Genomic DNA, 17,427 nt, shown 5'->3' on the forward strand with positions numbered 1-17,427 from the left:
CTAAAGCTATTCAACAAAAATTTAACAAAAGTCCATTTAACAAAGAAAAACACATGCCGAATTGCTTACAGTTTTTGGGATTGGCAACTTAACTAACTGTACCGTAAACCACTCTGCTTCTTACAATTTCGATTTCGATTTTTGATCAAAAAACCCAACGAAATAAACGCGTATAAGAACTATTGTGACATGACCGAAAAATAAATGTAAAATAGATAAAAACAGTAAAAGCTTGAAATTTTCAAATAATATAAGCGAATAGCATCATATCGATACAGATCCAACTATATATAATATAATATACATGCAAATTCGATGCCTTACAAATTGTTAAAGTAGTTAGCTTGTTTTTCCGATGTGAAAGCGGCCAAGAATGCAGCTATATATGTATGCATAGCTATAATATATATATAGATAGATAGATTGACACGATTAATAAAAACATCATTGCTTGGCCTAGACGTGCAATTGCTACAAATTGGATTTCTATGACAATATATGTTTTTTTTTTCTTTTCTTGAATTTATTTTTTTTTTATATTTTTGTTTACTTTTTTTTATTTGGGATCGGCAACAGTACCGTAAGACACTCTGCTTCTTTCAATCTCGATTTTATTTATAAAATAAAAAACACATTTCAGTTGATCAAAAAAATCCAACGATACTTGCATAACCGTTAAAATAAATGTAAAAGATAAAAAACAGTAAAAGCTCGAAATTTTGTAATAATATTTAGGTATAAAGCGTATAGCAAGATATCATCATCCAACTATAATATAATATAAAATGTACATACAAATTCTATGCTTATCAAATTTTGTTCTGATTTCCTAGATGCAGCTATATATGTATAGATATAGATATAGATATATATGTATATAGATAGATAGATTAGGCCTAGACGTGCAATTGCTACAAATCGGATTTCTATTTTTCTTGAATTTATTTTTTTTGTTTGTTTTGTGTTTCAATATAAATTTCGTTTGTCGATTTGGCTTAGAATTAGGCTTGGACTCCCTATGCTTATGTTTAATTTAATGTTACGGTAATTTAATTGTTACATTTAATTAATTTATGCTTTGTTTCTTGGTTGGCTGGCTGGCTGTTTGGCTAGCGACGGCTTCATTTGTTGCCCGCATTGATCAGGACACGTTGTCGCGTGGACGAGTTCAGCGCCGGATTGCACATCTGGGTCGTGAACTTCGAGAACGTATTGTGGAATCTATTGACGGGGCCACCCGCATGGCCATTGCGGGGCGCAGCATCCCCATCCTTGTACTGCTTGACGGCGCCATTGGCATGACCATTAGCCTTGACAGCGGCTTTGTCCTGCAACCAAATCGATTAGACAGCTGCCTCGTATGTATATATATAGATAAATAGATGTATAGATATATACCTTGCCATCGGGCCTCACATAGGCGCGCTTATAGAAGTTGGAGAACAGGAAGTAGAACATGACAGCATGTGCGCCAATGAAGTAGGCAAAGCCAATGGGATAGTTGCAATCGTTCTTGAAGAACAGCTGGAACGAGTGCACCATGACCAGCACAAATTGAATCATCTGCATCACGGTCAGATATTTCTTCCACCAGAGATAACGCTGCACTCGCGGTCCCATCGCGGCCAGCATATAGTACGCATACATAAAGATGTGCACGAATGTGTTCAGGAATCCAAAGAATGTCGAATGCCCGCCAGGCGTAAACTTGACGCCCCACCAAACGGAGACGGGCATAATGCCATGATGGATCACATGCAGCGTCGACACCTGATCGTACCGTTTGCGCATCACAAAGAAGAACGTGTCAAAGAACTCGGTAAACTTGGAGAAGTAATACCACCAGCAGCCCCATGCAGTCTGTCAAAAGTCATATATTTATATATGTATATATATATATATGTATATAGGGATATGTTTAGAAATAGAGAAAAGTTCGTGTTGTTGTTGTACTTTTTGCAAATATCTTTTGGGCTTTCTAAGCTCTGTTTTGGCACTTTCTTTTGCCGACACGTGAGACTTCAATCTAGTGAATTAGCTCCATGTAGCCGGCCGGCATTGGCGCAGACATTTGTCATCGAATCGATTAGCATAAGAACCAGTCTTTGTTTAGGCCAAAAACTGGTTGCCATTATGTCTGGTATATAAATCTGGCACAGTGAACAAACATTTGCTGGCTAAATCATAAATTCGAACGCTTACATATGCCAAATGTCCATTTACATAAATATAGACAACAATATACAGCACTTTATTATACTCACACGTATCGCTCGCGGTGAATAGGAATAATCAACCGGCTCGCATCTCAAGCTGTAGCCATTCAGCCATCCACCTATGCAAGACTATAAATGTGAAGTGTTTTTTTTTGTTGTTGTTGTTTTCTTTAATTAGGAATTTTTGCTCTTTCAGGGCTAGTTCGGAGCTGGGGCACTTACTTCGTAGAACAGCCACGCGCTGAATATAACCTGTGCTGCATTGTAGATGATCAGAACTTTGCGCAACTCGAAGGGTTTTCTGTTCTCCATCAGCTTGGGTCCAAGCACCTGTTGACGATAGCAATGGGTAGATATTAAGTACATATATTAAGTATATATATACTAGATCAGCTTTCAAAGACCTGATGTCTGTCCGTCCGTCTCTCAGTCTTAAAGCTATCTTGAAACTGAGCTGAGAAACTGCAGGCAGTTCTTATACTAATCTCAACATTGACATCGAACCACTATATCATATAGTTTTCGTAGGTATTATCGATCGAAAAGAAGTTTTCCATCTTTGTTTTTCCAGATATCTTGTTTCGCTTTGCTTCTCATATATATGCAAAACCTTGTCAATATCGGACAAGACAAAATATTCAATTTATCAAGAATTTTTTATCACGAGCTTTGGATAGCCAAATTTCTGATATCGCTAATTTCTCGTTTATCTCTAAATTTCCCAATGAAACTTTTATATCTTAAGTTTTTTTATCAGCAGCAATTCTGTATAGAATTTTTTTTCTTCAGCTTTTTGGCTTCACCCTGAAACATTTGCTGTCTAGACTTCAATTTAGAAGTCTTAAGGAAATATTTAAAAAGCAAAGCCGTTTGCAATTTTTATAAATAATGAATATAAATTAATGCTATGCACACATGTTTATATTGGTATGTTAATGTGAGTCTAGTGGAACCGGAAAAAAAAAAACCAAAATGAAATCTTGTTGCGCTTCTTGTTTTTAGCAGATTTCGAAGATCCGGCTTAAGCTATATAGATTTGTATTCTAAGTTGTTTGCGGTCCTAATTAAATCTAATAAATGCTCAAAATAGCACAAAATGCAAATGGCCAAAACGTTTCACAGCCAGCAGATGCCACTTGAGGGCAAGCACTGCTTTTAATTGCCGTTGCCCGTTGCCCGTTTTAAGATACAAAATCAAACAAAGGTGCGATGCTGCAATTATCAAATCAATCCGCGGTGGCTGTTTGTTGATTTTGGGACAAGTTCGTTGCCTAAGTCTTTTGTATGCGTGTGTGTGTGTGTGTGAAAGGCATTTAAATGATTACATTCATATGTATATAAAAATGTAAAGCAAACCTAAATAGAAATCGTTTCGGTTGCTTTTTACCCCTTGAGTCTTTATTTTTTTTTTGCATATGTAATTTTGGCCCACTTGGGTCACAATTTCGACATCAACTCTGTTCGTTTGGCGCTGATTGGCTTTGATTTTGAATGGGGCGTTTGGCCCTGAACTTATTTTATCGTTTTACATGTTTTTTACATTTTTTTTTCTCCACATTTTCTGTTTTTTTTTTTTTTTTTTTTGCAACGCCTTAAACGAAAACTAGTTTTGCATGACGCAGGACCCGACTGCATCCGCGTGCCAATGCCCGCTCATCAAATGTGAATGCATGCAGCTTCTATAGAATCAACTAGAACGGGCCGATATTGCCTTAAGTGCCATATCTTTGGCCGTTGGCTGCGTGTTCATTTGGGTTTTTTCCCCCCACAATCAGCACGATAATTATAGCTGGCGAACGCTTCGGCCGGGTGCTTCCCCCTTCACTCACCTTCACGAAGTATGCGTATGCCAAGCTGATCGCTATCGTTGGGAACGGCGAGCTCATGAGCGGATAGTCACGGGTGCGGGGATCTGATTTGTTGTCCATAAGATCCCGCCAGCCATCGTAAAACTGTGATAGATACTCCTGCAAGAAGACAGATAAAAACAGAGACATGCTCATTAGTCAAGCGCTTAAGCAACTGGGTTCAAATGTCAAATCTATATAAATGCAGTCAATTGCAACACCTGTTAATCTGTGGCAAATCCATCACGATTGGACGTGGGTCGAGTGCAATCATGTGCCCATTGTATGTACTCAAAATTAAAGCTGCCCGCTAATACGAGCTGTCTGGCTGACCACCTACCCATTGATCTCCAACCGAATCATTTGTGCAACATATGTGCATGTGTGTGTGTGTGTGTGTTGACAAAAAACCGGCTGCCCGACTGGACGGAAAGAAAAATTGGCGCGCCAAACAACATTCTCAGTGAATTTCCGTATGCAGTCAATGTGGCCCCATGATTTTCTATAATACTATTCGTACGGCAATTTACGTTTTGGCGATTAGCGCGCGAGTTGCCAAAATAAAAATCAAGATACAAAAAAAAAAAAAAATAAAATAAACTGGTCTGAAAAACTGAACTGTTGCAACAGCCTTGGCTCAAAGAATAGCCCGGCATTGCGGTTGACAGTGGGCCAAATGGACAATTCGATATGCAACAGGAACAGGAAAAACTTTAGCACTCGGTGATTTGAATTATGAATTTCATTTAAAATTCTAAGTGCTAAACCAGTTATGCTAATGCTAATCATTGACTAAATCGTCGAGCCAATGGTAATTACAGAAAGTAAGAAAAAAAAAAAACACGGCTGTGTTTCTCCCACTGCCAAGAAGGGGTTAAATTGATTAGCTTTAAATTGCAGAGGCGTGAGTTTCCTTGTGTCATGTGACCCGCCTGAAGGGGGTGGGGGGGTCAATTGTATAGGACCTGTTTTTCTGATTTGCTGCATCTATAATCAATATCTGACATGTGCTCATTTGTCAGCAGCCGAAGAAAAATGTAACCAATTCCATTGTAATGAGTTAGGAAAAATATGGAAAAGCAGCAATTACTTCAAATGTAATTTGCCATACAAAGCAATTAAATACAAATCAATTTCTGTTGCCTGTTATCGAATCTACTCTTGAGCGTAATTTAATCAAAATTCTGGAATTTTTTTCGTATCTAATTGATAGTGTATTTGCGACTAATGCCAGCTGCAAGTCATTGAAGAATTCCATTCATTCATAACGAATGTATTACGTTAATCTTAGACATCAATTTTTCACCTGTTTTGCAATTTCCACCCATTTTAATAATAATTGCAATGTCAATTGTCAAAATACACATGTTAACAATCGGTATTTATAAGAGTCTCACGATAGGAATGTAAGGTATGCACGATCTTGCAAGTGAAATATCGAGATATTGAGAAGATTGGAAAGACTGGAAAAAAAACTAAATAATTAATGGATGTTGATATAATCCAAACCAAGATGTCCAACCACAGATAACTTTATATACATATATATGCAACAGAATTTCGAACTTTTTATTGCCAAAGGTTGTGAAGGAATTTTTTTTTTATACAGTTTCTTGAAATTGAGTTCAATCCATTCAATTTTCAGCAGGAAACGTGAAAGACTTTTAAAAGTGAATTTCATTGCCTTTGAAAATAAGGCCGATTGGCTGACAGAAAAAAACATTTTATCCAATCGTTTTCCGCTCATGTTTCACACTTGCAAGTGGAATTTCCCAAAGATAGCTTATCTATCTGTTTTATCTAGTTACAAAGACGTTTTGATAAACATAAATTAAGTGGATATTTTTTATAAGTATTTGCATAAACAATTTTATTTATAATGAACAACAAATATTGTGCAATAAATTTCAAATTGTTTTGCATTATAAATTTCAAGTATGTATATTTCATGCTTGAATATTCTTTTGTTTTGTTTTATTACACATCTCAGAATTTAATTTAGATATTAAGATTTTATTATACTTTATTCCTAGTTGAGTTGAGATCTTTTATTCCGAAATCTAAATTTCTAAATTACGAATTATTGTTATTGGAAAAAAGATCATTTGATTTGACTTGAGTTGTTTACAAAATATTGAATTTATATCCGATTATTATTATTGGTTAATAAAATTGCAATTAATTGTTATTAAAATAAACATTTATTATTAATTAAAAAGCTGTCAATATACATAAATTCCAATAACCAATAAAACTAAAATTTTCAAATTCAGCTTTAACAAAAAATTTATATATTTTAATTGCCATCATTTAAACAAGCAGCATTGACTTGTTCTACACTTTGTGATTTGAAATTATTTTTAATTTAAAAATGCAACTTGTCACGAACTTAAATCAATTTTTTTATTTCTTTCACAATTTAAGCACATTAAACAAGTCAATTGTTCTGCACTTTGTAACATAAATTAATTTCTAATTTATTAGTTAGCAATTTGTAAAGAATTCCACACGTCAAATATGTGTAGATAAATTATACATTTTATAATTTGCAAAAATCAACGAGCACCGATTGCCTTAATTGTCCTGCACTTTGTCCGTGTCACACTTAATTGCCATGCTTAGCCTTTTGGCGCAGCCATTGGCCAATTGTTGGCATATGCATCTGCATGCGAGGCCAAGACATGTGCATGCGGAGCCAAGTCAGTTGGTCAGTTTGTGTGTGCCAAAAGTAAAAGAAAACAATGCTTATTTGTCGCCACTTCCACTACACACACACACACACACACACACACACACACACACACAACGGCAAGTCATGGAGTTTGCTTGGTTTATTAATGCACAGTGGCTGCCATTAGGCAGCGCACAGGCCAGCCTGGAGGCTGTGCGGGTGTGGTCAGTGCCGAGGAGCTGTTCGGTGTAATTATTGGTTAGAGAACCGCATCAGCTTGTTTGCTTGGCATTTTACGTGATGCATTCGTGGCTGGCTGGCAGTGCGGTAATTTTTATTGTTAATGCAGTCTCTGTGTGTGTGTGTGTGTGTGTGTGTGTGTGGCAAGACTTGTATTTAGCTGGCTTAATGACCGCCTGAGCTTCACTGTACTTGAGTTTTTAACAACTGTACTTTTGCACAATCGACTTCTAGTAGGGGGTTGATATCAGCTCGGCAGCACACAACACATTGCACATTGCACATACGCACCGTATGCCTCTCGCATGACTGGCAAAATATTCGTTTAGCAGCCATGTCGCAACTTGTGAGTACGGCAGCCAGTGAAGCGTTATAAGGCAACGCTGCTAGCTCCATATCGAACTGTCACCATGGCTCGTGATTCATGTGTCCGTGACTCATGAGCGGGACGCAAAGCTATCATCCGAAGTTGCCGGGTCCAAAGATGCTGCTGCCGCTGCTGATTGCATCTAATTACGCTCACAGATTTTCACTTTTGTTCCCTTTTTATGTTTTTTTTTTGGCCAATTGGCGGCTGGTGCTGCTTACGAGATCAGCTGCGTGTTTCGGGCTGCTTAATTGAATTTTTAAATTACCAACAAAAATAAAAGGAAAAAGAAATCCAAATTTCAATTTGATAAAGGTGTTTCCGCTTGGCGCGGCTTTTACCTCAAAACTTTTACACAATGCCCAGCGTCTAGACGTTCTATATGAATCGATATATATATATATATATATATCTTTCAATATGCAACGTAGGTCAGTTACGGGACGTATTAATTTCGCATATTTTATGTCAAATTGATTAAGGAAAATTACTAGAGAGTTATTAACAGGGCAGGGCGCGTCATTAAACCAGTTTTTCTCACACTTGCAGCCACTGTCAACACATTAAGGCCTTAATAATAATATACATTTAACTGGTATTAAATCGTAGTCAACGCCGGCCACTTAGCGTAATTAAACTTAATTGTTTGCCTGTTTCTCTGTCCCGGTGTCAGTCTGTGGGGCCAACAATTGCGCCAGTTTAGTTAGTGCATTTCCGCGTAGATGCTGCCGCCTTAGCTAGAATCTGTTAGCCAGTTATGGGCTGGCGGGCTTGCATTTTAGAAACTGATTTGGTTTTAATTTTTTGCACAACAAATTCGAACACGGAAATTTGCCACTGCGGGCAGCTAATCAATCAATATACAATGCAATACGCAGTATAACATGAGCTTAAGCCCCTTAAGCAAGCGATTCGACAAGATTTCATCAGCACACAAAGTCACACGCGCAGAACACAAAAGACTTCGAACACGAACTTGCCAATTGCTGACGCTCATTGATCGTTGCCCCGTTAACAGATATTTAGCAGGTGTGTGAAGTGTGTGTGTGAGTGTGTGTGTGTGAGTGTAGGGCGTCGTGTGTGGGTGTGCGTAGTAACAACAGAAATAAAAACCCGCAAGTCATATTTGTTGTTGTTGTTGTTGTTGTTGTTGCTGTTGCCTTGCATTTCCCCAATAAACATCCGCATTAATTCGGTTACAGTTTGAGAGTCAGCGCCTCAATTTTGTGGCAAATTTTTTGTACAAATAATGAGGCAATTTTACATGCTACGCACATTCTGACTCATTTAAAAAGCACTCGTTTAAACAAAAATTATGCAAAATCTTTGTTGACACACTGCGTCAATTTATTGTTGTTGTTTTCTGGCCAAATAAATTGCGCAACATTTTGTTAATAATGTGAAATGCAATCGTATTCTGGGTGGCCCAGAGCACCAAAACAGTAACAAGCAGAAGAACAACAAGAAACAAGCTCATTGTTGGGCTATTTGTAAGCCAAGCCGCCAGCTGAATTATATCATAAAATAGACATCAAATGGTTTGTTGAACTTGTCTCAACAAATCGAAATACGCAAAAATATATTCAAAATGAACAATAAACAGGTTTATATAAATATCGGCTAACATTCACTATTTAATTATATAATTGAAATCAAAGCGTGGCCGCTAAACAAAACTAAGTCAAGAGTCTTGGAAGTTCTGGCCAACAAATTCTTGCCACCACACACAAAATGTATATTAATTAAGCGTTAGTCTGCTACACACACACACACGCACACACACACGAAGAGAGACACATATTAAGAATCTATTATTGCTGCCATTTGTATTTTTGCCAACTCATGCTGATGTTGTTTGTTCATGTCAGAATTTTTGCCAATTTTGCCGCCCAATTGCCGTGGACTTTGCACCGCAAATCTGCACAGTTATAAATGTAATTTTTTGTCTTTTATTTTCCTCAGCTCTGTCTATACTGGCCAGGCGTTACATAAAGCCAGATACTGTCCAGCGGGCAGCGGGCAGCGGGCAGCGGTCAGCGGGCGCTGTTTGCGTAAGCAGCATCTCTTGTCTGACCCTTTTTTCGCTTTCTTTGGTTCACACGCGTTGCCAAATGCTTTCCCAAAGAGTGGCAGAAGAAGAAGAAGCAGCAGCAGCAGCAACCACACAAAAATGCTTCCGTCAGCAGCGGCAAGTGTAAAAAAAGGCATTTGTAATTGTTGTGGCCGCCGCAGCAGCTGCTGCCGTTGCGCGTTACATTTTAACGCTTCATTATGCGCCATAAGCGCGCTAAGTTGCCGGAGACGAAAGACGGTAGACGGAAGACGCAGTCAAACAAACAGCTAAAAATTTACCATGTCAATTATTGGTACTGATGCCACCGCGACGGCAGCCCATGTTGATGGCGTTGATCATTCATCGGCATTGTTTGGCTGTGGCGACATCGACCACTGCCAGCTGCTCAGCTGGGCCTAACCCACAAATGCAATAGCTTTGGGGCCATGACTAAGACATTCGTTTTGGCATGGCCAGCACAATAGGTCTTTTTGATGCCAATCGAACTGGCCAAATCCTATTGTACCTCTAATTATCGACTGCTCGCAGTAAGCTTTAATCGCAACTTCGATGTAAGCCCTTAAATGTTCAGCTACTTGTTCAATTTTGTGGTCTAATAATTATTAAAATAACAATTTGCATGGACAGAGTCACTCATATGTAAAAATTGTGAGCTTGAAAAGCAACTAGCTTGTCCAAGCGCTGCCTTAAGCTGGAAAGCTTTAATCAAATTTCTGCAGCTTTTAACATAGAAAGCCTTAACGTAACATTTGAACAGATATTATGATATGGAATAAATACATCTCTCTTTAGACTGACAAGATTTTATATTTATTACATATTTTTCAGCATCATACCCGTAAGCTTTAAGAAAATCTCAATCTTAATCATCTTATCACTGATTTCTAGCTAAGGCCTAATTTTTTAATTGAAGATTTACAGTCTCAGGCAAAATCGTACAGCTGCCAGCTGAGCCAACAACTCGTATTAGGCCATTAAGCTTTAAGAAAAACTTAAATTGTTGCTTTTAGCCACAAAGCTTTTACCTAATTCTGGCTAAACCTGAGGCAAAATGTTACATTACAGCTGCCAGCTGGCCCAACAACTGTCTTGAACCGCTGAGCCTTAAGTAAAACTTGAATTTAAGCTTTCATTAAAGCTATCTGTAAAGTCTAGATAAGAGCTTAAATCTTCAGCTTTAAGATAAACTTAAATTGTTGCTTTCAGCCATATAGCTTTTACTTAATTCTAGGTAAGCCTCCGGCAAAATGTTACATTATAGCCGCCAGCTGGCGCAGCAACTGTCTTAAGCCGGTGAGCTTTAAACTTTCATTAAAGCTCTCAGGCAAATCTTACATTTCAGCTGCCAGCGATGTTAACAACTGTCTACCTGAAGTTGCCGCAAAATTGCAAATTTAACTTGTCCTAAACTTACTCAAAATGTTGCTTTGAAAGCTGACAAAATAAAATTAATATTTTTTTTTTATTACATTCATGCGAGCGCAAAGCTCGCTCATATTAATTTATACATAATTATTATAAACATATTTTTATAAATATATTTTTAATTAAATATAACAAACCAAATACATATTTTAATAAATTATGAGACTAGCTTACAAAACGAATAAATTTCGTATATTGTTTAATTATTCGCGCTTGCTCAATTTAATGCGAACATAAATAACATAAATAAATCAAACAACAAAGATGCACAAAAAAACAAAATAAAAGGTTAAATACATTTTTGGTGCATGCAGAAAGTACAAAAAACCATAAAACAATTCAAAGATTAATAAAGGGCAACAATGAACAATGAAGGCGTACAAAAAAAAAATTAAAAGAAATAAATAAGCGCAGCAACAAAGTTGCAAACAATATTATTATTAACATTACAACAGCTGGGTAATTAATTAAATCAAGATCCGAGTCTCCAAACTGAATCCAACAGATTGATAGTCCAACCGAAAGTAACAACAACAACAACAAGTTTCAAATGCAAAACTGGGCAGACAGCAACATCAACTGGAAGACAACACACACACACACACACACACACACACACACACACACACACACACACACACACACGCACAGCCAAGATGATCAAAAGGTGTTGATGCGGCGATGAAGTAACATGGACAGTCCAAATTTTTGTATTGTGCCCATATACCCATATTTCTTTACAAGGCCAACCGGCCAGGCAGTTGGACTGGCTTTTATGTTACTTCTTTTTTTTTTTCGTATACCCTGAAGCCATTGAAAATGTGTAAAAAGGGTATATTGTTTTTGTGCAAATGTACGTAACGGGCAGAGGGAAGCAACTCGGACTCCATAAGGTATATATATTCCTGTACTGCATCAATAGCCGAGTCGATCTAGTCATGTCCGTCTGTGTGTCCATCTGTCTGGCTGTGCATTTGGACGTTCCTTTATCCGTCCGTCTGTCTGTCCGTATTTATGAACAGCCTATATGAACTGGAGACATGAATTGAACGTAGGTCTTCCTAAAGTCCACGCTGCACGAGTTTGTTTGCGATAATCGATAGCTTGCACCATTTCGAAACCAATCGATAAGAATCGATATCGAAATTCGGTTTTTTGAGCAAATCTCTTAGGTTTTATGAGCTAGAGTCACCAAATTTAACAGATAGCTATAGAATAGTATGCCCCCCTCCAGCCGCCCCCCGCACCCACCTCATGCGAGCTGCATTTGATGTTTGTAGAATAACGTACACGGTATCCTTTAGTCGGGGCTCTTACTTGATTTTTTTTGTGGTATTTTTGCCAACAATATCTCTGGATGCCGTCTCGGATGCGGAGTCTTGGGTTGGATGGGATTGGAATTGCGGCTAAATAGCTTCTTCGTGTTGAATTTACTTTTTTTTTATTTTTCACATCATTTTGAATTTGATTTATTTTAATGTGCGCTGGCTGGCGAACCCTTTATATAAGAAGTATCATCGGGCAGCGGGCGGCACTAAGTAATTTGCCATGCTATTAAAAATATATGAATATACATTTGTAAAAGCGTATAATTGCGCGACTCAACACTTTTACTTTAAATCAACCCACAAGAGAGATAAAAACTAAAATATGTGTATAAAAGTAATGAAAATAAAAGTTGAATAAACGATTGCAGCGCTTTGGCCAATTGATAAAGCGGCGTTTTTTTTTTTTTAAACAAAACTCTTGTCGCACTTGGTCAATTTTTTGGTTATTTAAGCAAATTACAAATTAAAATACCCAAAATTACTTTGAATAGACGCAAAAAGCATAAGGCGATGAAATGAAAAGGAAAGAAAGAGACAATGAAAAGAAAAACACATAAAAAAAAAACGAATTGTGGAACCTGCACAACATCAAAATCAATTTATAGGTCAAGTTGAGCGCAGCGCATACACAGATCACACATGCATGTGTGTGTGTGTGTGTGTGTGTGTGTCTGTGTGTGTGTGTGTGCGGGCTTTTGAAGCCAAAATTCAGGTTCAGTCCGAGACTTTTACTCCAGCGGCATCTTGTCTAATAAGATAAATTATGCAACAGCGCATGGACCAACACACACACACACACGCACATAGACACACCTGCTTGGTTGGCTTTAACAAAACGCCTTAACCGCATGCAATTAGCCGCCCATTTATTTGAGTACATTTTGAGTAATAAAACAAAAAACAAAACATTAACACAAATGAGCATTTTTGTGCCGATGTTGCATTTGTTGCAATTGCAGCCGTATTGTGGGTCAAGTTGAAAATGCAACGCGATCCACACAACATTCACATTCACATTCACATCCACATTCGCTAGCGTTTTGCGCGCGACTTTGGCGACTCTGCATAGCAGACATTGTTTCAACACCTCAGCAAAAAACCGCTCTGCTGCACTTGCCGCAATAAATGCACCAAAATCAACAAAAACAAAAAGAATGAACTACGTAAATAAATATATATATATATATAAACATATCTGTCGTATCTAGTTTGTCTGCTCGCTAAAGAAGACTTTGAGCGCGCGCGACTTTTGCGAGCAACTAAATCGCGTTAATTTGGCAATCAGGCAGCCGGACGGACTTGGACGCCGCGTTGTTTTGGCCTAAAATGCCGCGTAATTGGTGCAAGACACCCCAGTTGTTGTTCTTGTTGATGATGTTGTTGCTGATGTTGTTGCTTGTTGCAATGCATTCAGTTGCTTGCAACGAACGCGCGCGCGTTTTTGGCGCGTTTCAAGTTGCATGTTGCTCAAAATTTGCCGCATGCCGGTGCCGCTGCTTGAGTTCATAAATAAAATCTAGTTGATAGTCAAGTGCACAGCTGCACATGCTTGAGAAATGCATTAGCCAGTTTATTTGACACGAAAACGAGCGCCTTTTTGGGGTCGCTCCCGCATTCCAGATACGCTCAACACCAATCCCAACATACTCATGAGTTGTATTTTGCAAATGCTAAATTTGTGCATATTTAAAAGCTCGCCTGACACCTTTCGATTTATATTCTGGCCAATTTGCATTTGGTCTTTAATGATTTATTAAGCAATGTTTCACCAACTGGTTTTTAAAAAAATAATAATACAATTCGGAATACAAGTCTAATGAAATTGTGTGTGTTTTTTTTTTAATTTGATATTTATTAAAGGCTTCTGCTACATCGATAATATTCCTTAAAGAATTGTCTGCGTTCAACTTAATTAAAATTCAAAATCGGAAAGTTTTAAACACATTTAAATTTATATTTATTGATATTTATTTAAGGGCAAGCTACATCGAGTATTTTCTATAAAGAATTGTTTATGTCCCCGTTCAATATAATTAATATTCAAAATCGGAATTTATATTTATTTTTTGACATTTTAAACGACTGTTGAGAGCGAAATCGAGAATTTTCTTTAAAGAATTGTTTACGTCCCCGTTCAATATAATTATTATAATAATAATATATTCACTAAAAAGCTGAAATATTTAATATTAATAATATAATGTAATCAATCCCCTTTAATCGATTTATCTATAAGCATTAACTAACGTGTCGACTCTTATATATATCCCTAATCTTAAGCCAGCAATAATTGAATTGAATTATCACACACAAACTTACTTCAATGACAGCACGATAAGAAGCCGATGTCCCAGCCATATTGCGCACGTTTTTCTTCCCTCTCTCTCTCTCTCTCTCTCTTGTTTTATTTATTTGTTTTTTGTTTGAGAACAACAAAAACAAAAACGAAACTTTTTATCAGTTTTTAGCACTTGGGCGCGAATCTACACCAATACCAGCACAAATTGGAAATAGAGTTAACTGTTTGGGCACACACACAAACATACAGAGAATCAATAATAAATGTGCATACGTATGCGTGAATAGACAAAAAAAAAAAATATGCTGAAGGCACGCACAGTTTCAATGCTGAACAATAAACCTTTGGACAAATTGCAAATATTATTGCGACACGCGGCGAATGCAGCTCCTCGTCATATATGTGCATACAGATGCAGCTTGGACACTTGACAATATCGCGCATACGTCGCGTTGTACGAACGGAGCGAACAGAAGTAAGCCGATCGAGTCACATGCGACACGGCCAACACCAATACTGACAACAACAACAACAGCCTATCGCACTCTCCCACTCTCTCGCGCTCTCGCTCTCAATAGCGCAACAGCTGAGCGCTAGACGCCGCAGTGGCCGCGAAGCTGACGTCGCTGTCGGCGTCAACGCTAGCGTCGCCAAACTGTTTCTCTTATGTGTGGCAGCGGGGCGAACTGTTGCTTACAGCAATTGCAAGCAAATCGCTTGATTAAAATCTATATATTTTTTTTTATTTTTCTATATTATAATTACTGGCACTTTGGGGCGACTGGCCTAGTAAATGGCCCATACCCAATACCCAGCATGCCCATACGCCCCGTCAGCGTGTTTATAATCTTTAAGTTTTCAGTGTCAAAAGCGCAATGCAAAATTACCAAAAAAAAATATCTCAAAAAATAAAAATACCACAAAAGAAAGAAATAAAATAGAGCTGTCTGTAATAATTATGGTGTAATCGTTCAAAGAAAAATACCAACACACACACACACACACACCAAAACAAGCCAAAGATTTGAATACATTTTTGTAAAGTGGTGCAATGGGCGCGCTTGGATCATTAGCTGCGATTGGTTAACCAAAGGCACATTTTTTTGTTGTTGTCTTTCATTTATTTTTTTTTTTGTATTTTTGTTTTGTCGAATTTGCAGTAAAGCAGCTGAATGAAAATGAAAATCACGGGATTTCTACACGGCAGCCGCAGCATCAGTCGAGCGCAATGATGAGTAAAAAGGGAAAAAACCAACATGGCGAATAAGCAAAGCAAAACGCACGACAAAAACAATGCAGCAGCAACCGACAACAACAACAACTACAACAACAACAGCATTAACTGAGGCAATCACTTGTTTCTGCTGTGGCTGCTGCAATCGGCCGTCCCGACTCGAACTCAAACTCGAATCCGAACGCTGACCATGAAATCATATCCATTTCACCTGACATCAGGCATCGCCAATCACCTGCAAATGGTCGCAATATAAGGCCAAAAAGTTTTAAGTGCCGGGGCCACAAATGGCACAGCGTGTAGCAACTTATCCAGTTATCCAGTTAAGATTCAAGGTCAGCACCGTTGCATTGCATTTCCGTGTGAAATGTTGTCAGTCCGGCAGCTACCCCAAGCCAGTGTTGCCAGACCAGGCGAGCAGCACAGCCTTCGATTGGTCAACAACAGTCGCAGCCAAATAAACAATAATGCAGAACATGCAATTCGGACATTTACTGCAAGAACGTGCAGTACGTGCATATGTGTGTGCGTGTGCGTGTGTGTGTGTGTGCAGAAAAGTTCAAGTGCGAAAGGCTTAAGCAAAACAGAACATGCAAATACCTTAAAACCAGACACCACAATAAAGAAAAACAAAATATGACTGCGAGAATAATTCAAAGTCGCGTAGAAAACGAAATATGAAAATATGAAAGAAAGAGAAATGAAAACAAAAAGTGCACAGTACTGCAAATTTATAAGTAAAGGCATTGAAAACTTTTGAACATTTGTACTTGATAAATATGAATTGTGTATTTTCTACACTTGTTTGCATTTCTGCAGAAACGAAACGCAGGTGAGAGATATAAAGAACTTGACATTGGGCGGAAAAACCCTGATGTGCTCGTGCTAAAAATTGAAAATAAAAGATTTTACACAACGACTAATCATCTTTAACTATAAACGATTAATGACCACGTACAAGTGTTTATTTTATCGTATATGCTAAAAGATGACACAGTGCCACAGAAGGTATTGCAGTTTATAAATACTTATACAAATTGCGATTGTGTAATTTTCCATATTATTACTGAACTAAAGTTCAAAATTCTACAATATAAATATTTATCAATATTTATTAGCTGGTCAAAGTTCCAGCCATGACTTGACTAAAAATCAAATTTAACAAAACTAATTTAACTTTTAACTATTCTTACTGGCAGAAACATGTAAATTTTGAGCATTTTCATTTTTTTTTTTTTAGCACTCACCATTTTTGTACAATTATTAGGATCCGCTTGAGGTCAGTCGAATGAATTTTCCAGCACGTGTAATATTATTATTTCACTGGCAATTATTCAAGCTTTGAGCGACACGCAAAATGCTTCACTTCTATTGAATTTTCAATGCATTTATTTAAACACTATTATTATCCTTGGGCTTGCATTGGAATTTAATACTTGTATTGTAAACAGTTATTAAATTTGTTGATTGAACACGTGCACAACACAATTCATATATTCAATTAAATGTATTCTCAATTGAATGTTGAATATTAGTATGCTTTAACTAAATCACAGTCACATCTAACCTAACGTTTTGCCAACTTCGCTGCGGATGGCCAACTGTCAAATCAGCTGCTAACTGGTGGCGGACTCTTTTTTTTGGTCTCTAGTGTCTTTAGAGTTAACTGGACTCGACCGGGGCCTGGCTGAGCGCACGTTTTACCATTCAAATCAAAAACACTGAA

The 17,427-nt window shown here is 37.6% G+C and overlaps 1 protein-coding gene across 2 annotated transcripts; it reads right to left on the reverse strand.

Annotated features, from left to right (window-relative positions):
- Nucleotides 1-232: 232 nt before the first annotated feature.
- On the reverse strand, nt 233-17,427 carry Elovl7 (ELOVL fatty acid elongase 7). Of its 2 annotated transcripts, none has more exons than XM_002053828.4 (6): nt 16,949-17,427; nt 4,046-4,183; nt 2,439-2,546; nt 2,265-2,345; nt 1,399-1,860; nt 233-1,328 (listed from the first exon to the last, which is right to left on the reverse strand). In XM_002053828.4, exons 1-6 carry the CDS (start codon nt 16,949-16,951, stop codon nt 1,122-1,124), a joined length of 999 nt encoding a protein of 332 aa, XP_002053864.2. In that variant the 5' UTR covers nt 16,952-17,427; the 3' UTR covers nt 233-1,121. The 2 variants fall into 2 exon arrangements, with proteins under 2 accessions (XP_002053864.2, XP_015027552.1); XM_015172066.3 differs by lacking the exon at nt 16,949-17,427 and adding an exon at nt 14,488-14,541.

The sequence above is a fragment of the Drosophila virilis genome, chromosome 2 (genome assembly GCF_030788295.1).
Source record: "Drosophila virilis strain 15010-1051.87 chromosome 2, Dvir_AGI_RSII-ME, whole genome shotgun sequence".
Classification (NCBI taxonomy): domain Eukaryota; kingdom Metazoa; phylum Arthropoda; class Insecta; order Diptera; family Drosophilidae; genus Drosophila; species Drosophila virilis.

What these genes read in the sequence shown, in the direction of transcription:
- Elovl7 (XM_015172066.3), bottom strand. Translation starts at nt 14,526, where the DNA reads ATGGCTGGGACATCGGCTTCTTATCGTGCTGTCATTGAA. An exon ending in CTTATCGTGCTGTCATTGAA is followed by an intron (nt 4,184 to 14,487) that starts GTAAGTTTGTGT and finishes GTCTTCTTGCAG; the next exon opens with GAGTATCTATCACAGTTTTA. An exon ending in CATACGCATACTTCGTGAAG is followed by an intron (nt 2,547 to 4,045) that starts GTGAGTGAAGGG and finishes TATCGTCAACAG; the next exon opens with GTGCTTGGACCCAAGCTGAT.